Genomic DNA, 24962 nt, shown 5'->3' on the forward strand with positions numbered 1-24962 from the left:
ACTCCTAAGACGCTGGGGTTAGAGATGTGCACCACTGCACCCAGCCCAGAAAAGATCTTTCTTCCTTTCTATTTTTTTAAAGAAGGGAGAAAAGGGAAGGAGTCAAAAGAGCAATGGGTGATTGTAGGAGCAGGCCATGTCCTGTGGACAGATCAGCATTCAGTGCCTGACTTGAGATCTTGGATATCAAATACCCAGCTATGGTGAGCCTGGGAACAAAGGCTGGGCTTCAGCTCCGATATGTGCAGAGCCTTAAAGACTGGCTTCCATTTGCATCACCAAAAAGCTAAGCTCAGACTATCCAGTGTCACAGATGACCCTATTCATCCAGTGGTAGGGGCCTGTGCCCAGGCAAGCAGGGATGGAGGGATCCTTATCACCAGGATACTACAGTCTGAGTGGGGTTTATGTCAGGGGTCCCTTCATTGCTTGTCTCTCTCGCTTGCAGTTAACCTTTCGAATGACCCCTCTGTACTCATCCCCAGTCCAGTATGGGGCCTGCATAAGAACTCTGCCAAGTGGGTATGGTGCAAAGGGAGGAGGGGCAGGTTAGGAGAGCATGCAGGTATAACCCAGGTTACCAGACTAGGTCAGAAAGGCCCAGGGAAATCTTGGGTTTTGGTACAGTGGATTGCAGCCGTGGGAGGAGCTGAGCCACTTCTGGCAAGGGCATTCACCCCACTTCTTGCTTTTGTGGTGGAAGCAAAACAATGGAAGATCTTGTAACCCACTGCCTGATCTCCAAATTCTGGGGTTGCCACCAGTGTGCACAGCAACTTTTTGGTCTCCAGACACACCAACCAGTTGCCCCTTGGTCCCAGGATCTAGCACTGTTTCATACTACACAACTCCAAATACCATCCATGTAGGCTTCTCAGAAACCTGGTTCTGAGTAGTGGGCAAGTGGGCCAGGGTGACCTGCAGGAAATGTGAGTAGAGGCCTTCTCAGGGGAAGGCTCCAATTCTCCATCAGCCTGGCATATAAAACCTTCACTTGCTCAGCTTGGACTTTTTAAGTGATTAATTAAATACTCTGATGTGGTAATAGAGCCTTATTAGGTCCTTTGTGCGTGCTTGTGAGTGCACCTGTGCAGTTCCAACCCAGAAGAGCTAGAAGAAATCAAGTAATCAAGAAGCTTGGGCCTCCAGAAAGTTCTGTTACCTGGGACCTTCAACAAGAAGAAACAAGGAGCTAGGAGGCAGCACCTGACTCCTTGTGGCTAAGACCAGTAAATGAGTAGCTGGGACTGGCCCTCTACTATTAAAACTACCACATTCAGCCATGGTGGTGCACACCTGTAATTCCAACTACTTAGGAGACTGAGGCAGTAGGATCCCAAGTTTGAGGCCAGCTTTAGCAATTTAGTGAGACCCTGTCTCAAAAAATAAAAGGGAGCAGGGATGTAGCTCAGTGGAAAAGCACCCCTGGGTACTTCAATCCCCATGACCAAAAGACAGCCACACTACTTCCTGAGAAGTGAAGTTGATGGCTTTGCCAGGAACAGGAGAACCTGTTGCCCTCTAGGTCAACAGAAGGTGACCAACCAGCCTTCAGGGAGTTTTCAGAGGACACAAGAATAACCTTTTTATTTCACACAAACCAAGAGACAGGGAGGGAGAGTGAGATCTTCAAACATTTCCAAATAAGTAAAACCTCAAGGCAGTATTAGCATGGTTCCTGTCCCTCATGTAGGGGCAGGGACTTGCTGAGCCTTCAGTTTACCTTTCTTTGAGTGTCTATGTACAGTGGGATCATTTACTACCCAGCACAAAGGGGCCACACTACTGAGAACAGTGTCCTGAAGGTGCTTGCTCAAGCCCAGTGAGCACCAGGTAAGTCTGCCCAGAGAGAGGCAGCATGAGTGTAAGGGAGGAGGATGCCAGAGGCAGCAGGGAACTAGTCCAATTTCTATCCCCTTAAGGGCTTATTTGGGCAGATCAGGAGTTTGTAGTTTGGATTCCAGATTCTTTGAAGGTTAATGGCAGGAGACATTGGGAACGACTTCTGCTTTCCTCTTCCCCTGCAGAAAAACACAGGGCATCAGGACTGGTGCAGCCATAGCCCAGGCTCCACCACAGCAGCTGCTTGTGCCTGTGAGCCGGGCCACCCCACGTTCCAGAACCTGCATGCCCTACTCTTCCAGCCACCTATACCTTCAACTCTGGCTTTGCAGTCTTTTGTGAAGCTGAGCCAGGAGAGAGCAGGTCTTCCAAGTACCTTCCTCTTTCCTGCTTCAGTGACCAGAAAAGAGGACAAATGGAGCCAACCCTTTACCTGCTACCCACTTGACCCAGCAGGCAGCCTGCCACTGCTTTCCATACCGTCAATGCCACTGATATGAATTGGTCTAGAAAGGGTGAGAGCCTGCTGACCTGTGTGGGGTTTCTGCTCCTAGGTCTCCAGAAGTGTAGGTTTCAGTGGCCATCCTGTAAGGAGGCTGCTATCTTGGTCTTGGGCCAAGACCAACTCTGAGACTGATTGAGCTGAGAATTGGGAACCAGGGTTGACATGAAACTGCCTTAGGGATCACCTGGGCCAGTCATATTTTGATGGTAAGAGGATACTAAAGCTCAAAGGAGGAAAGCAACCTGACTGAGGTCTGGTCATGAACTAAAAGGCAGGTCCTGATCTGTCACTCTATCCTTCTGCTTCCTAGACCAGTATTCTCTGGCAAGGCAGCTAGGCCCTGAAAGAGCTACTTCAGATCTTCCCTGGCAACCTCACTACCCCTCAGGTTGCTTAGTGTTCTAAGGATGATCACTCTATTCATAGGTGAAAGTTCCAATCCTGATTCTGCCACTGACAGGCTGTGTGGTGTGTCCCAGTCTTCTCACTTGCAAAATGCAGGGAAGTATTAAAAGCTGGTTGTGATGAAAACGTAAGAGAAGGCAATGTGCTTGGCAGGACATGGTGGGAGGTAAAGAAGAGAAGATTTAATAGGAACCACAATGTAATGTCCCACAAAGAGATGAAAGCCTAGGTTTTCATCTGTGTGAGGGGCTCCTCCAACCAATTCACATTCAGACTGGTATTTGTACGTGTGGCTCCAAATCACTACAGGATGATAAAGGTGGAGGAAGCAGCAGTTCAGATGAGGCAAGGGACAGCTGATCCTAGAGAAGGGGAAGGAAGAAGCAAGGCCATTGGGGAGGCCAGGGGCACTCTGACTGCAGGGCAGGTAGGATACACACAGCTTTAGCTGTTCAAATCCTTTAAACACTAGAGAGGATGAAGTATTGAGAAACATCCACTTCCTTAGATAAAGGAGAACCTCAAATGGGCACATGTGAGCATTTTCTTAGGTGTGATGAGTCTACCACCACCACTAAGACAACGGACACTACTACCGTTTGTAGAATGTAACATGAAACCAGTGAATGGTCAAACTGAAAGAAATTCAGATTATTAAGAGTAAAAGTCAATCAAATGTGATTAGTACAAAACTGAATGTCAAAAATTCTAGCAAGACTTGTGATTTTGTTCATTGAATCTCAAGGGATTAAAAATAAATCCCCTAGGGAAAAGAGAGTACCTTTAGGGCTGGGGGTACGGCTCAGTGGTAGAGTGCTTGCCCAGCATGTGTGAGGCACTGGGTTCGATTCTTAGCACCTCATATAAATAAATGAATAAAATAAAGGTCCACAACAACTAAAAATATATGTATATATAAAAAATAGAGAGAGAGAGTACCTTTGTGGCTGCCTGTAGACTTTTTTTGGATGGGGAAACTGCTGAGATGCATTAAAGGAGCTGCTAAAACCTTTCCTGTCCCCAGTTCAGAATATTAAAGTAAAAGTTGGGCATCCTCTACCCGCATCTTTGGAGGAGGAAGAACGATGCTGAGGAGCTTGAATAGGCATGTGTGAGAGAATGCACGTGTGTGTCCAGTTTCTTCCTGTGAAAAGCAGCTTCAGCACTGGAAACTGACTATTCTGGTGCAAGTGGATGGAGGTTCAGAAGTGTGTGGTGGTTTCCATTCAAGACCATGCCTGTCCAATTAGAAGAAATAAGGTTTTCTTTCTTTCTTTTTTAAGTAAACCATGACCAACAAGAGAGGCTAAAACCAGGGTGCCCATGTCCCCTGTGTCCCTGCTACCAACTTGGGAATTGGGCAGTCCTGAGCCGAGGTCCCAGCTCTGTTCTTCCATAGCTGGGTATCCTCAGGTAAATCACTTGATTTCTTTGAAAAGCCTTTGCTGCCTCCACTCTAGGATGAGAGTTGAGAGTTGTGGAAGCTCCTGCCTGGGACAAGGCAGCAGGATGCAATGAGGACAAAGGTTAGTATCAAGACAGGTCAAACTTGAAAGTGCTCAATTTACAGAGTTTCATCACAGGATTTCTTAAATAGTGAGATCATATAGGACATTTCACCAATTAACTTTCATGAGAGTGCTACTGAAGTACTGAGCAGCTCCATTCCAGCACAGAACACATACACATTCTTGTTTGCTGCCGGCTGCACTTACAAAGCTTGACCATAAACTTAGACACTTATTTAAGTAAGACAATTCATTTTACTTTCATAAGCCTAAGGAGATAACCAGTAGTTTCTCTTGCTGGTGAGAAAAGGAAAAATTTGTCAAATGGTAGTCTCAAATGGTTCACTAGGGGGATGACCCCATTACTCCTACTCAAGACCTTAGCAAGCAATTTTATATGCCTGGAGGGGAAGGGGGAAGAGGGAAGAGACACTGGAGTTTGAAGTAGAAAGCAGGTTTTCTTTTATCTTAAAGTTAGCTAGGAGACTTGGTGGGGGACTGAAGGGCAATAATGGGAACAAGTATACAGAGGATGAGAACAGCAGTTCCTCAGCACCCTACTGTTCCACTAGAAGTCTTTTATACCACTGCCTCAGACATATAGACCAGACTACAGGAACCATGTGTGTGATCTAGTGAGGATGTCACTGTAAAAATCAGGTGGGAGAAAAGGTATCAACAAGTGTGAGAAGCCCCAACACACACTTGGGAAGAGGATAAAATTTTTTCTGATGTTAAAAACCCAACGTCATGGGTAGCATTACTACAGCAGAAGGCAGGAAAGCAATTTATTATAAAATAAATATATCCTTAATGCAGTTTGTTGTTATTTTTGTTCTTGTAGGTACCGGGGATTGAATTCAGGGCTGCTCTACCACAAAGCTAGGCCAATTTAAAAGTGGGCAAAGGACTTGAAGAGACATGTCACCTAAGGGGATATAACTAGGCTAACTAGGGTACACCTCCAACTCCTTTTATTTTTATTTATTTTTAAAAAATATTTTTAGTTGCAGATGGACACAATACCTTTATTTTATTTATTTTTATGTGGTGCTGAGGATCAAACTCAGTGCTCTACCACTGAGCTACAACTCCACCCCCTCCTTTTATTTTTTATATTAGTGACAGGGTCTCACTAAGTTGCCCAGGCTGTCCTCCAACCTTAGCCTCTTGAGTTGCTGGCATAACAGGGGTGCCACTGCACCCTTAATGTAGATTTTGGAGAAATAATTATGAATGGGGCTGTTTAAGTCCAGACGCAGGGTCAGGGGGAGGAGTAAGGAAAATCTGGAGCACAACAATCTGATTATGCTTCATGCATGAGAGTTCTATGACCCTGAGACAGGGGTAGTCTTCTAATAGCTGGCAGGCAGTGCATGATCTTTCTCAAAAGTGAGACACGGGATACCAAGACTGCGAGTGGTGGTGGCTGACCTGATCCAGAGCACAACCTGGCTCACAAGCTCCTCTACATCCTGGTCATCTCATAATGGATGTTTCTTTCCAATTTGGTGAAGACCATGCTGTATTTACTGCTAGGCTTCAAAAGACACCAATGTAATCATATGCTAGGGACTTTTAACACTGGAACACAGCAAGTGAAGCAGCAGGTCGCCTTGTGTTGTTAAAGGTTATAGCACATAAGAGTGAGTGAGCAAGCAAGCAATTCCATTTGAAAACCCACAGTCCCCACTATGATCTTTTGAGTTAATGTAATCCTGATAAAAGTTACAACAGGATTTTTTTTTTTATAGATTGATAACATTTATGGAAAGACAAGAACTAGAATAGATTTCACATAAAGCTATAGTAGTCAAGACAACTTAATGGTATTGGCAAATGCTGACTATGTATTCCAACAAATAGATGAAAGGCACAGAACAGAGAGGACATAACAGACTCACCTGAACAGGGCTAACTGGTTTGACAAATATGCAAAAGCAACCTATGGAGAAAGGATAGTCTTGACAAAGGATGCTGGAAAAATTTTGGTATGCAAAACACATAAAGCCCTCAGCCATTTTAAAAAATGTAAAATATGAAACTATAAAACTTTCAGAACAAGAGAATCTTCATTATCTATAGTTAGTTTTGCATGATCTATAAAAATTTTTGGTAAGCTGGATTTTATCAAAGTAAAAACTTCTTTGTTCTGTGAAAGATAGTGTTAAGGGGATGAAAAGAAAGGCTACAGGCTGGGAGCAAATACTGCAAATCATATCCAACAGGAGACTTGTATTATAAAATTTCACAGAAACAAAAGAACCCAACTTAAAAGTGGGCAAAGAACTTGAAGAGACATATCACCAAAGGGGATATGAGGGGAGCAAATAAGCATATGGCATCATCATTAGCTTTAAGAAAAGTGGATATGAAAGCCACCACAAGATACCACTATATATCCATCAGAATGGTCAAAAAGAAAAAAAATATATATATATATGTGTGTGTAAAATATATTTATTTTATACATTATGTTTATATATACATAAAAATACATATATACACACACACATAAATATATATAAATAAAATAGCAGCAAGGATGCAGAGCAACTGGAACTTGGTACAGTCACTCTGAAAAAGAATAGCAGTGTTTTTCTTTTTCTTCTCTGTTTTGTGTGCTGGCAATAGAACCGAGGGCCTGACATGTGCTAGGCAATACTATATTACTGAGCTAAGTCCCCAGCCCAACAGTAGCAGTTTCTTAGAAGTTAAAAACATTTTGATCCAGAAATTTCACTACTCGGTATTCACTTACAGAATGAAAACTTAAATGTTACAGCAACTACATTCATAATCACTTAAAAGTAGAAACAATTCAAATGGTCCTTCCACAGGCTAAATGAATAAACTGGTACCTCCACACGGTGGAATACTATTCAGCAGTAGAGTATCCTCCAGATCCTCACAGAACACACTGCAGTTCCATGCTCCATTTTGCTTGCTAGGTGGTATCCAGAGTGACATTCTAGGGTAAAACCTCTATCCAGCCCAAATTTTCCTTAGCTAACTATACTGGACCATTCTGAAAAAATAAAAAGCTTACATATATATTCCTCAGGTCCTTAGGCTTCCCTAAAATGTAGGCAGTGGTCCCTTTCCTCAACCATAGGAATTCCATATCTACTTACCAATCTGGAATTATATGTAGGATTTCCTTTGAAAAGATATTAGCAAAGTCTGCAGTGGTGTTCATGAAGGATCTGTACTGCTGCTACTGTTCTGGAGGACCTCCCCAGAGCATAGGTGATCAGCTTGGTTATCAATGTGCTGGACCCTTCGGTATGAGGACATGATCTGCTCAAGGAACAGTTTTCTCCTGTCCAGGTTTAAAGCTGAGTGAGTGACATTAGTATGACTTCTCACTTGGGGTCTGACCTTTCTGAAATTCAGTGTTTTGTGGCATATATGTGGTCTTCATGTTCCAGCTGGTTCATTACACCTCTGAGCTTGCTGTTCCATGCTTACAAAAATGTCTGTGTTCCTTTAGGCCTGAGCAACCCTGTCTTCTAGTCCCATCAGTCTTGTCTTTCCTCAGTAGGTATCCTTGACTGGAGAGAAGTCCACCCCGCAGTGGTAACTCTAATGGACACTTTTGAGTCCTCATTTTACCTAATCTAAGCAATATCTGATGCCACTGATCACTCCTCTTAATACATGTTCATTCAGCTTTCTGGATATCCTAGTCTCCTGGTTTTTCTGCCTCTGACTCTTTAGCAGGTTCATTATAAAATCCAAACCAGGATTCCTTAAAGCTGAGTCCCATGCTGTTACCTTTTCTTTTCCCTCTGTTTCCTCACAACTTGATCTGATTTTAGTCACCATCACCATGACAAGGCTTTCTATATTTCTGTCTCAAGCCCAACCCTCTCCTCCAGGCTGAAGGCATACATACTAGTGCTTCCCTGACATCTAAACTTGAACTTCTTACAGACACCCACCTCAAACTAATCCAACACGCTCAGAACCCAACATAATCTCCTTCCAACCAAACATTGTTCCTTTCCTAATCTTTGCTGACAACACTACCAAAGCATCCAGTTCCAGTCAGCAGTTGGCCCCAATTCTCCTTTTCTCACAACCCATATGTCCAATTCATTAACAATTTCTGTTTAATTTCACTTTAAATCTGTCATCTGCACATGTACTTGTACTTGTGCCCCCCTCAAAGCCACTGTCCATACAGAAATTATAGGGATCTCTTAAAAACTAAATAACTGATAACACCTCTCTGCTTAAAATCTTTCAATGGCTTCCTGTTGCCCACAGGACAAAGACCAAAACCCCTAAAACTCTGTCTATGAATGCTGTTTCTCCCTTGTTGCTATCATCCCATTGCTCTCTGCCACACCAATTTCCTCTTCTAGATTCTCAAATGAGCCACGTTCTGTCCTGCCTTTTGGCCTTGCTCTTGCTCTTCTTATAATGTTTTTGCCTGTTAACACTGATTCATCTTTCAGATCTTAGCTCATAACATGCACCTTCATTGGGAAGCCCTCCTAGACTATGCTGCCAAATTGTCCTTCCTTTATATGTTTTCAGAGCATTTTATTTCTTCATAGGAAAAGTATATCTGTTATAGAAAAACCTGATATATGAGAACTACCACCAAAGGTGAAGGTGCTGAAAGACTGAAGAAAGAGGGGGACATATCCAGAATTGCATGAAGTACAATTTATTAGGGACTTATGGACAGAAATATGTCTTGGGTGGCAGGAAAACTGAAAGGATCCCCACTTCCTGAGGCAAGAGGAAGGGGTTTACATGCTAAGCTAGATAAAGATGTCCCAAGACCAACTGGAGTGTACTCAGGTTTTCTTTGGGGGTGGGGGTCTAACTATTAATACCCCAATCTTTAGTTAAGAAGTAGTCCAGGTACAGTAGCTGGCATAAAATACTGGGTTACTGTGTGTGTGTGTGTGTGTGTGTGTGGTGCTAGGGATGGAACACAAGGCTTGTGCTTGCTAGGCACCAGCTCTACCACTGAGCTTCACCCCAGCCCTAGGCTGAGTATCTTAACAACTTTATTCATCCAATAGGATTTTGATTGTGTGCCAGGGTCACCTAGCAGGTAAAAATAATGGTAATGACAAGATAGCTGTTGTCATTATATCCCTACAGTGTCAGTTACCAATTGGGGGGTTAATGTCTGGGTCCCCTCCTAGACTGCAAGGCCTGATGAGGGTATGTAGTGGATGACTGTCCCTGGTGAAGTTGGTGTTCCCCTGCAGTATGCATAGAGCAAGCTGAAGAACTGCTTCTTCCACAGCTAAAGTGCCCCAAGATAATGCTGTGATAAAGACTAGGCTAAAATTTCCTAATCTGTGACCTCAGTATGGTGAAATTGTTTGCCAATAGAATAATAGACCATTTTTTAAAAGGAATCCATTCACAATATGATTAAAATTATAATGTACCTGGGAAGAAATAGAATTTTAAAACCAACAAAAGGTATGTGAGAGCTCTATGAATAAAATTACAAAACTTAAGGAAATAAGACAAAAAACTGAGAGATACCGTCTTTGTTATAGGAAGAAGTATTATAAACATGTCGACTCTTATTGCCATTCCAACCAAAGTCATTTGCTTTTCAGTAGAAACTTACACACTTTTTTTTTTTTTTTTGCGGCGCTGGGGACTGAACTCAGGGCCTTGTGCTCTACTAACTGAGCTATATCCCCAGCCCCGACACATTCTTAAATAAAGAGTAAACAGTCAAGAATAGTGAAGGAAACTATGAAGAATAAGAGGTTTGTGTTTCTGTTTGTACTGGAGGAAGGGAGCATGCTTATTATACCAGATTCCTGATTCTAGCCCATTCATATATGAGAACTTTGTAAGTAAAAAATCTCATTTCAAATTAATGGGGAAAGGATGAGTGTGATACTGTGATACATGGTTTTTGAACATGGTTTGTAACTCTCTCCCCAAAGAAGGCCATAGAAACCAGAATTTCTCTTCCTGAGGCAAGTTACAAAAACTAATCTTCCCCTGCCTCTCTGTCTGTGAGCGGGCCATAAACAAATTCTCCAATCTGATAGTAGACCACCAGAGAGGAAGGAATGCTGCAGAGAGGCCAAGAACCATCTGGATGGGCCTTGCTGGATTTCCCACTCAAGTCTATTTGTATTAGATCACACCCTCTGTCCAGTCACATTTCTACACAGATGTCCAAGCTTCAGTCATACCTATGTGATGAAGTCTCCATAAAAACTCAAAAGGACAGAGTTTAGAGCCCTTCCAGACAGTCCAACATGTAGAGATTCCTGGAAGGTGGTGCACTGGAGAAGGCATGGAAACTCTGCACCCTTTCTCCATATGTTGCCCTCAGCATCTCTGTCTGTATCCTTTGTAATATCCTTTATAACAAACCGGTAAACATGTTCCCCTGAGTTCTTCGAGTGATTCAAGCAAATTGATGGAATCCAAGAAGAGGGTGTGGGAACTCCAATTTGCACTCAGTAGGTCAGAGCACAAGTAAAACAACCTGGGTCTTGGGCTTGGCATCAGAGGGGCAGCAGCCTTAGGGACTGAGCCCCAACCTGTGAGATCTGACACCATCTCCCAGAGGGCAGTGTCCAAACTGAACTAAATTAGAGGATGCCTGGCTGGTGTCTGCTGCTGCTACAGGACTGATAGTTTGCTTGATGTATGTGGAGAAACTTCACAGTCCATTGTCAGAAGTCAACTCTGTTGTGACAGTATAGTAGGAGAAACGGATTCAGAGTCTGTCTTTCCTACCCAACAAACTAATCAGTAAATGGAACAGGAATTATCAAAATGGAAAAAGAAAGTGAAAACCCTACCCTATACCTTGATCAAAAATAAATTCAGCTGGATTAAAGATTTTATGTTTAGAAAAAAAAAAAATAGAGCATATGACCTTAGAATAGAAATGATTTTTCATAGATTAAAATAACCAAAGTATGAGGGAGAGATTGATAAACATGACATTTAAATATGTTCATACTAAGGGCTAGGGATGTACCTCAGTGGTAGAGCATGTGTTTATTTTGCACAAGGTCCCTGGGTTTGATCCCCATCATCACGAAAAAAGAAAAAGGTTAAGAGTGAGTCTGATAGGAAGAAGATACCTGAAAGCCTATAAAACTGACAAATATTAGTGAACAGAATATATAAAGATTCTCTGAATCAAGCAGGAGTGGGCTTGGTGGCACACTCCTATAATTCTAGCAACTTGGGAAGCTGGGGCAGGAGTATCAAGTTCAAGCCCAGCCTCAGCAACTTAGCAAAATCTTGTCTCAGAATAAAAAATAAAAAGGGCTGGGGATGTAACTAAGTAGTAAAGCTCCCCTGGGATTCAATCCCCAATGCAAAACAACAACAACAACAAAAACAAAACAAAACAGATTCTCTATAAATCAATAGGAAAAGACAAACCAATGGGAAAAAAATGAGATAAGAAAATGTATAAACAATTTACTATGTGTACCAAAAAAAGGGCCCCAAATTTATACTTTTATGTTCAAAGTCACTAGTAATCAGGGAAGGCAAATTAAAATAGGTGCCATTTTACACCTATTATAGGTACTAAAATTTTTAAGATTCCAGATTAGGTTGTTTTCAAAGAAAGAAAAAAATTGAAATTGTGCAACTCTAGTTGTTTATTGCAGTAACAGGAGGTAGCAGAGCTGCAGGGAACACTTGGGTCTTGGCTGCTCAGTCCAAGTTGTCCAGAAGGCAGCAGCAACAGAGCGCAGTCCAGCACGCGGCCAGGAGTGCCGAGCACCCGCTGTCCGTCTTCCTTTCCTGTTCCATCACGTACACTGAGGGGCAGGGAGGGGCAGGCAAGGGAGAGAGAGACCCGGTCAGAGGGGACTTGAAGAGGCAGCACTTACCATGGAGACTTGTTCATGCTAGACTGTTAGCTCCATGAGGGCAGGGCAGGAGCCTGGTCCACTGCTCTGTCCCTGCACCAGTGTCTGGCACACATTAGGTACTCAGCAGCTGTCAGTCCTGTTTCCTGCCACCTCTCCTTCAAGCTACAAAACCAGCACCTCATCTGATGCTGTCCTGAGTGATCCAATTTGCAGAGAACTTTCTTGCCCTGAGCCCCACCCCAGCAGCCTGATGTGGCAGGAACTGACTGGAAGCCTTACACAAGCTCTCATTTAATCCTTACAACAGCTCTGTGTACCTGTCGTTGTGTAACTCCCCTACATTGTTAGCAGGAGTATGATTTGAGGAAACTTCTTTGTTTTTAGTACTAGGATTAAATCCAGATGTGCTTAACCATGAACCACATCCCCAGGCTCTTTTAAAATTTTTAAAATTTTGAGACAGGGTCTAAGTTGTTCAGGCTGGCTTTGAACTTGCGATCCTCCTGCCTCAGCTTCCCAAGCTCCAGGAATCACAGGTGCGTGCCTCACTGCACCTGGCAAGTGAACCTCTTGGAAGGGGAATTTGGAGGGAGGGAAACGACTTTGACCCAGAAAATCTATATCTAGAATTTACAGAAATAATTGCCCCAGTGTTCAGAGGTCTACATAAAGTAAGATTGCTGCTACATCAAAACAACCCCAAAGTAGCAACAATGCCAGTGTCTACCTGCTAGAGTCCAATTGGCTAAATTAAGGAGACCATATAATAGAATACCAAACATCCATTAAAAAGAACTAGGTAGTTCTTCTATGTGACCAGTAATTTAGGCGGGGATGAAAGCAAAGACTATAGCAGTGTTTTTTATTTGGACAAGAAGGACACACATATACGTTTCTGAAAAGAAGACAAGAAACTAAAAGGTCAGAATGTGGAGAAGAGGTGGAGGTTTTCACTTTGTATTTTTTTGTTTTTCTCAAAGCCAGCTTTGTCTTATTCCAAAGCCACTCCTTACAGTCCCCACAGGAGTCCTGCCATCAGGACAGCATCTGTACTGTTTTAGCACACTCTGACCCCTTCTAGCTTCTCCACAAGTGCTGGCTATAGGGCATGTGGAGGCAGCTGGTATAGACTGACCTGGGCTCCTAGCACCAGTGGTCCTGTCCTCTGTCCTAGACTGCCTCCCAAGTCGCTGTTACCTAGACACCTCACTCACCCCATTCCACCCAACCTGAACTGACCCAGCCCCTCCCAACCCCTAGTCTTATCTATCAGATATGCCTTACATTCAGTTCTGACTCCTCTCAGGCCTTGCTGCCTCTGTCAGCCCTGGGTGACCTCTGGGACTCCCCCTGGGCAAACCTGGCAAGCAGGAGATGCCATCAAATTACCATCCTAGCACAGAACTCAGAGTTCAGAGAGCACCCCTATCCTTGTGCCATTCCTAAGGCAGAGACCATGCGATAAAAACACCTCCCCCACCCTGTGCCAAGTCCCAAACAGCTCACTGCTAACATTCCTTTTGTACCTATATCCCTCTCCAGCAATACCAGTTGGCAGCATTTCAGAATATACCAAACCAACCCCAGCCTCTTCTCTCTGGATATGGGCAGAGTCAAAAGCTCACCTGATCCAGGTCCTGTGAATGTACGAGGGAGCAGGCCAGGCAGTGGTTCCTGGCTCCCCTCTCTCTCTCATCCCATTGACTGTGACCCCCCTGCTCTTCTCAGCAGAGCCCCTCCACCTTGACTCACACTCAGCTGCTCTCTGCCCTGCTGGCCCAGAACCTCAGCAGTACCCTTGTCAGGATCTTCAGTGCCTACTCTTCTGGCATGCCCAAAGTAGTGCTCCTGGACTTCTCTCACCAGCAACACTGTCGTTGGGCACATCCTGTCCCTTGTCCTGCAAACATCTCCACATTTTTCCTCTGCCTGGTCCTCCATCACCACCCTGGAAGCTGGGATATGGGACTGAAGCCTCCCAGCCAAGGCACCCACCTACTGCTCCTAGACTCATCCTCTATCACCCTTTCTGTCCTCATCACTGGACTCCAGTCTGTAAAGCCCTGCACATTCACAGGCAGAGAACACATTGTGATCCCATTTTATGGAGGAGGAAACCACTTCAGAGAGGGTTACATAGTTTGTCCAAAGTCAGCTAAAAAGGAGCATTCACATATCAGTTTCCTGACCCCTCTGCAGCATACTCCTATGATTCCACATTAATTACCTATCATGTCACTCCTTTACTCCAACACCCAGGCTCCTACTCCCTACAGCACTTTTTCCTAGACTGTTTAGTTAGATTCCATAGACACCATGAGTGTCTCTGGAATGTTCAGCATCTCTCATACCCAGCCTACCAGAGCCTCAGAGCCAAATCTCTTTGCATATGCCAAAACCTGGATTGGAACTATTTGCCCCACAAGGTAGGCAGGCTACTTCTTAGCACAGCACAGGCCTGACTCAGCTGGCCTGGGAGAACAGCTCCTTTCAGGAGATCTTCCAGTGCTCTATGGAAGACCAGGCCTCCTCTTCATGTAAGTCAGGAAACTCAATTCTAGGCACATGCACAGTAAAAAGGCAAGTGCCTGGCTAACTAATAATCCAAAGAGAAGTGTTAATTCTGTGTGGTGAAATTCCTCCCTGCTTCAAGCACCAAGACCGCATTTGGTGGCTGCAGAACTCTAGTCACTGGGAGGCTGGGTGAGGACAACTCTGCCATGAGGAGGCAAGAGCCTGCTTGTGGCTGGATTTGGACAGCAGAGGCAGAGCTGCCCTGAACACCAGTGTACTGCAGTGGGAGGGGAGTGCATGAGCACATGCCTCCAGTGGGCAGACTGCCTACTGCAGACCGGCAGGCTGGTCCTCTGTGTAGGAGGTCAAAAATGCCAAAAGACAGTCCTAGCTTTGTTCTCAGACAACCAATGTCCCTGTCTCCCTAGACCTTCTCACTACCACAGGTGTGTTTCAGAATCTCTTCCGAGGAACCTGAGGTTCAGCAGGAAGCAGTGGGTGGAGTGTGGGTGGAAGACACAGAAAGTTCTTGCAACCTTATGGTAATGGAAAGTTCAGAGACAAAAAAAAAAAAAAAAAAAAAAAGGAAAAAACCCTCCTTACTTGATACTGAGTATGAAAGATGTGTATTATATACTTTGGATTTCTTCCATGTTTCCTGCCTCATAAGTCCCTCCCCAATGTGGCAATAGAAACTAGAATTTCTCTTCTCCAAGAAGCATTATAGAAATTCTAACTTCCCTGCCTTTCTGATTTGGTATTGGCCATTTAAAAATTCTCTGAACTGGGCATGGTGGGGCAGCCTGTTATTTTAGTGTCTCAGAAGTTGAGACAGGAGGATGACAAGTTTGAGGCCAGAGTCAGCAATTTAACAAGGTCTTCAACAACTTTACAAGAACCTGTCTCAAATTTTAAAAATAAAAAGGATCAGGATGTAGCTCCATGGTAAAGTAGGTCATAAGATCCTCCTCATTCCGGAGGGTCCTTTCCCACACCCTGAAGGAAAGACCCTCTGTCCAGCCACATTTTCACACAGTTGTCCATGCTTTAGTCGTGCCTATAAAACAAAGTCTCCATAAAACCAAAAGCCAGGTGCAGTGGCACAGGCCTGTAATCCCAGGGGCTCGGGAGGCTGAGGCAGGAGGATCTCAAGTTCAAAGCCAGCCTCAGCAAAAGCGAGGCACTAAGCAAAAGTGAGACCCTGTCTCTAAATAAAATACAAAATAGAGCTGGGGATGTGGCTCAGTGGCTGAGTGTCCCTGAGTCCAATCCCTGATACTGTCCCCCCACCAAAAGAAAACATAAAAACCCAAAAGGATATGGTTTGGGAGCTTCAGATAGCTGACTTGGGGAGGCTCTCCAAGGGTGGTGCCTGGAGAAGGCATGGAAGTGCCACGAGATACATACATTTCTTCATCTATATCTTTTGTCACATCTTTCATAACACACTGGTAAACAGAAGTGTTTTCTCTGAGTTCTTTGAGTTACTCAATCAAATTAACTGAACCCAAGCAGAGGATTGTGAGAACTAACAGCAGGTCAGTCAGTACAGGTAAAACTTGGGGGACTGAGGCTGGTGTTTAAAGGGGGGCAGACTTTCAGGGCTGTGTATCTCTCTAGGTAGATAGTATCAGAACCAAATTGAATTAGGAGACACTTGGGCTTCTTCAGAACTGTCTGCTTGCTTGCTAGTGGGGAGAAACTGCCATAACTTCTGAAGTCACAGAAGTCTACGTGGACTGCTATGGTGCAGGAGCAGAGGAAAGATAGGAACTTTGTTTACTGACACAGGGAATGTCCCCAATCCAGGTTACAATTCCAAAGGACATCTTGTTCCATTTTAGTGGAAAGGACCACAATCAGGATTTCGGAATAGGGATTTTAATAGCATATATCAAATTGGATTTAAATATAGGGTCATTGGCCTGGCATGGTGGCACCCGCTTATAATCCTAATAAGTTGGGAGGCTGAGACAAGAGGATCTTAAGTTCTTGGTCAGGACTTAGTGAGAGCCTGCTTCAAAATAAAGTGTTGAGATATAGCTCAGTGGTAGAGTGTCTCTGGGTTCAATCTCCAGTACCACAAAAATATAAAAAAAGAAAAAAATTTAAATCAATGAGTCGAAGATGCAGCTAAGTGGTAGAAAACATGCCTGGCATGCACAAGACCCTGGATTCAATCTGCAGTACTGCTTAAAATAAACAAACATATAAATAAATAAATGTATTTATTTATTTTTATATAACCCTGGGCAGGTGATAACCTCTCTCAGCCTCAGTTTCTTCTGCTATAAAATGGGGAAATCCTGGTAATTTGTATCTTGTAGGGTTGCTGGGAAAATGAAAAGATCATGCATGCAAAATGATTAACACAGTGTAAAGTGTTCAATAAATGCTCACTGCTCTTATTACCATTACTCACAAGACTATGACCTTTCAGCCAGTCCACTCCCATTACCTAGGGAAGAGTTGGCGTCTTATAGACAGATCTAGACAGGGGAAAGGAAAGAAAGCTCACCTGGATTCTGGGGTGAAGCTTCAGAAATAAATAAGAATTCAGAAGGTAAAGCCATAGTCTGTTCTAGAAGCAAGGGTCCTGCAAGATCAGCTGGCCCTTCACTACATGTTGACGGGAACAGTTCCAGTGTGAGGAGGGATGTACCCAAAGCCATTATAAGGGAGCAGAGGATAACCAGAGGTAGTGCTCTAGCACTAGAATATCCATGGCAGGAAAATTAAGAATGCTGCATGGGGGACTGTCAGGAACACAGGACCCTGCCTGTGTGTACACACTTCCACCAGCGCAACTCATGCATACTCATGTCACTTTTCCTTTGGCCTCAACTTACCAGGTGGCACCAGAGCTCAGGTTACATCTTTGGAAAGTATGACACTAGGAAGGCCAGGTAAGGACCAGGACAGAGCAGCTTCCAAGGTTAGGGGACAGGGAGCTCATATGCTGAGTTTGTATCACGGGAACAATCAGGAGGGCAGCACAGGGACATCTATATCCTGATTGACTGGTCCAGGCCTAGTAAAAACCCACCCCACCTACTGAAGGCCTGGACACCCCAGGCAATGTCAGCACCCCTGCTGGAAACCACACCATGGCCTGCCTACACCTGCCTAGACCACCTGCCAGGTCTGTCTTCCATAGATCCTGAATGGGCAGACACCTGTGAGTAGAGATGCTTCCTCACCTCCAGAAACTGGTCTGGCTACATACCCTTTAAACAATTCTTCATTCTTCTCTCCCTGCCCCTGGGCAGAGAAGTACCCCCAATCCCCAGGTCAGCTCCAAAAACAGCTGCCTGATTCATTAGCAGGCCCCTCCTAGGCTGAGGCCAGGGACCCAGGTCAAAGTTGTGTTACCCTGTGAAAAGCTCCTCTTGCCCCAACCTGATCTCTTGCTTCTCTGAAAGGCATCTCATCTGTCTGACAGGTTCCTCTCTTCATTTTCCAGCATCCAGAACAATCACAAACAAGACTATCATCAGGGAAATAACATGGTGGCCATGGTACTAAGCAGGTATTGGTCCCTTTTCTTCACTCATCCAGCTGGGAACTGTTAGACACTCCTACCTTCCTGGTTCAGGCTCTAGTTTAGCTCTGTCCCTCAAAATCTCTCAAAATTTTGTTTTTTCTTCACCTGCAAAAAGCGGGGTTGATAGTGGTGCCAAAGATGAAATTTCATTGGCAACCAATGTCACCTGATCATTCCCCCTCCCACCCCAGCAGCCATGTGTCAGAGTACCAGGAGAAGCTGGGCCAGCCTCGAGAAGAACCCAACAGAGAAGGAACAAGGGATCTGAGATCCTTACTCCTCTTCCTCCTCCTCTACTTGGTCTGGTTGAATCCTGCCCACTGTCTGGGGTGGGGCTCCAGGTAGCCTGGCCAAGAGAACTTTTCCCTCACTCACCAAAGCTCCTGCTGACTCAAAATTCCTGCCAGCACACTCTAATTGTAACTATTCAGAAAAAGCCTTAAAAACAGAAGAGTAAAACATGGAGGCAGAGAGGGGCCCAAGGAAGTACTGAGATGACAAAGGCTAGTTCGTGCTGTACAGTGTCCAGAACAGAGACACTATGAATAAGAATAGACTTTTATTTTGTATGCCAGTGAGGTTTTCCTTCATACTCCTGTCAGGAGAACAGAATAAAAAACAAAACAAAACAAAACAAAACAAAAGTGTCTCAGAAACATTTCTATCTGTCCTAACTAGACTCCAAGTTCTTCTGATGTGGGGAACAATCTTTCTCCACATATTGCCCCACAGGGCCTGAAACAGGGGAAGGACAATGTGGGCTGCATGGGAACTGTGAGCAGGCAGTGTCAATCTACACAGGCTGCACCTGAAGCCTTGTAGCAGGGACAGGTGACTAAAGGGCAGTGGCAGGGTCCCTGCACTACTTGGAAGAGCTGCATGCCATAGTCTAGGTACTTGTCATGTCATGGGCTCAAAGAATACCAGGACACTGGGACAGTTCTTAGTGTCCTTAGCTCTGCAGAAGTTTGAGTTGGCTCATTTGTGAGTCTAGAGAATTTCTAGTAAGAAATTAAAACAGAAAATAACCACATGCCTATAAGACAAGAGTTTTGTAACCAGCCATCTCCATTTCCTTACTGTCCAGCAAATACAATAGAGGGACACTGATTAAGGAAGCCTCATTTTAAGGTAGAGACTCAGGACAGGACAGTGTATCCATCAATAGCCCATTATCAGCCAGGTGTGTTGGTGCACACCTATCATCCAAGCTAGTCTGGAAGCTGAGGCAGGAGGAACACACATTCAAGGTCAGCCTCAGGAACTCAGCAAGAACCCGTCTCAAAATAAAATAAAAAGGGCAGCGGATGTAGCTTAGTGGTAGAGAAATTTCCTCACGTGTGCAGGGCCCTAGGTCTAATCCCTCCCAGTACTGAAAAAGAAGAGAAAAGAAAAAAGAAAGAAAACCCATTATCTCCCCAAGTGTGCTCTTAGTTGGTACAGGAAAAACCAGTTCAGGAACAAGTCCAAAGGCCAAGGTATTTCAGAAATGTATTTTACTTTCCTAGGAAAAAAAATACATTTAATTCCAGTAATTCTCCATGTTGTGTAAGAATTGGATGAAACAAAAGCAGGTTATCAGTCATAAAACGGGATAACACCATGCTTGCGCAGTGACCTTGTCTTCAACAGGCTCATGGTTTCAGGCTCCCAGATGGAGACAGATCTAGCGACAGGTCAAAAGACCAGTCCTACTCAGATCAGGAAAGAGGAGGGTGAAGGCCCTACACTCCTGCAGCATGCTGCTGTAGTAGGGCACAGTCTAGCTCAGTGCCCACCAACAAGTGTCAACATGGTGTCTGCACAATCACAAGGATGTGGCCAACTAAAGCGAAGTTAATGAAAGGTGATACATAAAACTGGAATTGTAGCATGTTGCAAAAGCCTAACCAATATCAAAATGAAGCGTGATGAAGCATGATGTTGTGAGTGACCAGTTGTGATTACGCTGAAGTCTAAAATTAGAAGGTGAGTAAAGCTGACTTTTGGTCTGAAAGTCTAGCCTCACCTTCTAGAGAAGGGTGATTCATCAGTAACTAATCTTTAAAGACATCTTACTTCTTGAGCTTTAAAAACCTTACCCAAAAGAACTAAGAGCAGGTACTTGAACAGGTATTGGTATAATCACATTCACTACAGCATTGTTCACGATAGCCAAAAAGTGAAGCAACCCAAGTATCTCCTGATGGGTGAATAAATGAAATGTGGTATATCCACACAACAGAATATTACTCAGCCTTAAAAGGGAAGAAAATTCTGACATGTGCTATAACATGGATGAACCTTAAAGACATTATGCTAAAAAGAAATCAGCCATTCAGACAAGAACAAATACTGCATGATTCCATTTATATGAAGCACCCAGAGTACAAATTCATAGAGAGAGAGCAGAATGGTGTCTGTGCCCTACTATAGCCAGGGAACAGAGGGAGGGGAGTACAGAGAGCTGCTGTTCAACAGGTACAGAGCTTCAGTTTGGGAAGACACACACACACAAAAAAAAGTTTTAGAGAGAATGATGGGTACGGTTGTACCACAGTGTGAATGTACCAAAGAACTACACATTCAAAAATTGTTAAAATGTCAAATTTTGTTATGAATATGTTACTACACACATAAAAACCTTCATTCTTTAATATTCTGCTTATTCATGAAGATTCCAGACACCTCAACACCCTGGGGAGGTGACACCAGAGCTGAGCTTTGCAGCAGGAAAAACTCTGTAAGTTAGTGGCTCGGGGACATTCTGTTCCAGCAGCAGTTTCAGTTCTCTTCAGTTTGGTAGCATGGATCAATCCTGCAGTCCCTGGGGCCAGCCTGGACCCCAGCCAGCCAAAGGCATGTCATGGTCACCAAAACATTATTTCCACTCTGCCTTGTGTAGCCCACCTCCCTCTGCAGACTGTTCCAGACTGCACCAGCTAGCTCTCACATCCAGCACACATGCTGGGGAAGAGAGGAGGGAGGGTTGCTGGCACCTGGCTCTATCTCCCTCCTACCTCACATGCCCACTTCTTGTTTTGCTGATGTAGCCAAACCTGCAGGGAGTCCAGAAATAAAAGACATTGTCCCTGCCTCAGGCAGTTCATGAACCACTTGGAAAGAAGAGATATAAACCTATCTGAGGAAGTGTATAGTCACATGCCAAATTGGGGAGGACCAGTTATAAACAATTGGAATTCAGAATCTGGATAGATCCTTTCAGTGAGTTCAGGTGGGAGGAATGTCAATCGTACAACTGCTCCACCTTCCTCTTCTTCAAATTTCTTGCAGTTACAAGAAATTTAAGTAAATGATGACTAGTTCATGGTTCACCAAGAAGTGGGCATCTCCTTACACTGGCCCTGGTTGCCATGGCTAGTCCTTATAGCCCTAGCTTCTCTCCTTTTTTATGATGCTAGGGATAGAACCCAGGGTCCCACACATGCTAGGCAAGTGCTCCACCACTGAGCTGCATCCCCTGCTCTGGCTTCTCTTGACTGACAGAGCCATTGTGGCCTGATGGCCCCTTTCCCCCAGAATGGAATGGTAATGAGGGTGGGTAAGGCATGACCTACTGCATACCCTTTCCAGCAGAAGAGATGCATAAACGAAGGAATCACAGAACAAAGCAAAAAAAGAAGATTGGAACAAAAATACTAAGTGACTCAGAGAACCACAAACCCTCAATGTCCGAGGTTCTGAATATAAGATAACTACTGCCAAGATTTAGAAGGCTAAATAGAAACCAGAAAAATAATTTTTTTTGGTTTTTAGGCACTGGGTTATAAGAAGGGAAATGGAGAGGTTACTTTGAAGGGCGCTGGCTCTTTGGACCTTGCCCAAATGGGCAGAGATCACCAAGGAGGAAGCTGTTGGGTTTTGCCAATTAATGCACAGGCACAGAAAGGCACAGGCTGCTCTGTTATCGGCAAAGCCAGCCTGACTCATATTGAGTGCCAGCCTCAGGAGTCTCATTCAAATAGTACTTGCCGCATTTTCTAAGAAGGCAAACACTGCCCTATCATTTTTACTGGACACAAAGTGTGTTTTATCTTAGGTATACAGACCATAACTGGCTTCTAGCTGTACCAGATTCTCATGTTACTGATTAACAGCTCCCACAGATATATTTATGCAAAACACCCCAGGCTGTTTTCTTCCTCCACTGTCAGGCTTAATTTTATGCCAATAGAAACAGTTGTGTTTTCTCCTGAATGCACGTCAATTTAAAGCCCAGCACACAGAGAGTTCTGAGGCCAGGAATGGGAGAGAATGACCGATCTCCACGAACTTGGTGAGAACCGTGATACATGGCAGACCTCACCTGTAAAGACTGTCCCCTATGTCTCCCCCCTCTACTTTCTGAGCACACTGGCCACTGCTTCAGAGGAAAAAAAGGTTACCCTTGCAGATCTGGAAAGAACTGTGGGGCACTGGGACCCTGCCAAGTGTTCATGGCAACTCTGTCATCATGCAGCACTGTAGCAAGCTGACACCCACCCAAAAACCAACTGCAAAAGGTCTTAAAGCCACCACCTTACCCGCACAGACATACTTATTTGGCAAATGTGAGGCCAGAAATGTCCCCAGTGGAGAAAGGAACATGGAAGGAGTGCCTGGCTTTCAGGACTGTGACTAGACAGGACTGGAGTTTAGGGAAACAACTCCTTCCACAGTCACCTCTATCAGTTTTGTCACCGAAGGCAGATCAAGACCCCAAATTCACGAACAACCCATTTTCCCACTAAAACAGGCTAATGGGTGCCATGAAAATCCTCCAGTGGAAAACTAAGTGGGCTTGACCTTGTAGAGGGGTCAGATGTTTAGGCAACCTCCAATATGCCAGGAAGCAGAGGCATCTGATTTCTCCCCATCCACTGAACACTCAGCTACCCAAAGTAGTGAGTTTATTTATAGCATCACTGGTTAAGTTTGTAGAAACCCAAGACAGAGCAGAAGCACTTTCAGACTCTGAAAGCCCAGCACAGTGCATACGCAACTTGGGGGACATGCTTGGACAGGCTGTTTGCAATGCTGAGGTCATCTTCTGCCCAGATCACAGCACAAGCAGACCCAATCTCTTGGCCTGGCAGCCTGCCAAGGAACACAATGCAGAGACTGGAGAGACAGCGCTACATTTCAACACCCTAGGTTCTAGCCTCAGTGCCACCTTGAGCATGTGACAAACCTATCCAGCTTTAACTTCCTCGCCTATAAATTGCACTTATTCCCTCACTGCACTCTTCAGGGACTTACTGAGTTAATCTACACAAACCAGTGTTTTGTTTTGTTTTTGTTTTTGTTTTTTAATTTTTCTTTTTTCTTTTATTGGTGCATATTAGTTATACAGAATGGTGGGTTTCATTAGGACACATTTGTGCATACACATGCAACATAATTCAATCAATTCCACTTCCCAATACCTCTGCTTGCTTCTCCTTCCTCCTTCTCCATGATCACTTTCCTCTATTATAATGGTCTCCCTTCTATCTTCATGAATTCTCTTTTCCCCCATTTTTTTTCTGTTATCATTCACATATAAAAGAAAACATGTGGATTTCTTTCTGAGTCTGGCTTATTTGTCTTAACACAATGCTCTCCATTTCCACACATTTTTCTGCAAATGACATAATTGTATACTTCTTTATAGTTTAAATGAACTTTGTTGTATGTATATAGCACATTTAATTTATTCATTCATCTGTAGATGGACATATTTTCTTTTTAAGAAGAAATGGACAGAATGTGTGGGACATGTTTAAAATATTAATAATTGCTGAATTTAAATTTGGTGATTTAACACAGACCAATATTTATTACATTTTAGTAACACAAATTGATCCCTGCCATATGACTTCTGATATTATATTTTTCAAACCAGTGTTTAGTTCCCAGCAAGGATTCAGTGTATATTAGCTGCTACTGTTACTCCCAAAACAGACCTGATGGATATAAGACAGGGCTCCGTGGCTAAGACACCTGGAAGCAACAGGGTCTTCAGAAAGCTGGTAGATCCTACAAACAGTTCCATGTCACATAATGAGCTGAGGTCTTTTTGAAGACCAAACAAAGGACAAGGAAATGGAGTAAAAGAGATATTTCACTATGATACTGTCTCAGTCCAACGTCTCATGAATGCCATTCTGGGTGTCAATCCAAGAAGACTGAGGGTGCTATCACCCAGAGATATTCATTACCACATAGCCACCCTTGTTACCTACACCCACCATACCAGCAAGCTGTCATTGGCTGTCACTAAGAATCCCATACCCCTGGCCCATTACTGAAGAAGAGAATGGTTCTATTCAGGAATACTTCTTGACGTCCAAGAGGAACCCTCGTGACCCTCACCTAATTCTACTTGGATAAAGATGCTGAGGGCGCCAATGCATGGATCACTCTATGCCCATGGCCTAGCACAGAGCAATCCATAGGCTCAGCACAAAGGAGATGCCAAATGAATGAATAAATGAACAATTTGCTTTGCCCTCATTACCTCCACTCAAATACTGTTTCAAGCCTGCATGTAAGCAAGCTGCAAATATGGGCTTAGCTGGCTACTCAGGGAAGCAACTATGAAGCACTTATAAGAAAATGCAAGAAGACCCAAGCAGCCTCCGGCTCTTAAGAAGGTACTTACCCCACTTCTGTCAATTCATACCCTTCCAATGTGATCTTGACACACCCCAAACTTTCCAGAAATGGGCTGAGGACTGTCCTTGGCATCACTTTATACCATAAGGGAACAATGTGCCTAGGAGGAGATCTGAGGGTCAAGCCAACAAAGAAAGCTCAGAGTCCTGAGTCATTAGACCAAG

At 44.1% G+C, this 24962-nt stretch overlaps 1 protein-coding gene across 6 annotated transcripts in view; it reads right to left on the reverse strand.

The window, feature by feature from the left end:
* Positions 1-24962, reverse strand: part of CYSTM1 (cysteine rich transmembrane module containing 1) — a 65390-nt gene that overhangs the window by 2942 nt on the left and 37486 nt on the right. For 4 of the 6 annotated variants that reach the window (XM_079144008.1, XM_079144006.1, XM_079144005.1 and 1 more), the window contains one exon: positions 6165-6205. The exons of 1 other annotated variant lie outside the window; for it this stretch is intronic. In XM_079144008.1, the coding sequence (XP_079000134.1) occupies positions 6165-6205 (41 nt within the window). Of the gene's footprint in view, positions 1-6164; positions 6206-8050; positions 12051-24962 lie in introns of those variants that run through there. One more of the 6 variants, XM_079144010.1, reaches the window with a different exon arrangement.

The sequence above is a fragment of the Sciurus vulgaris genome, assembly GCF_902686455.1.
Source record: "Sciurus vulgaris genome assembly, chromosome: 6".
NCBI classification, from domain to species: Eukaryota; Metazoa; Chordata; class Mammalia; order Rodentia; family Sciuridae; genus Sciurus; species Sciurus vulgaris.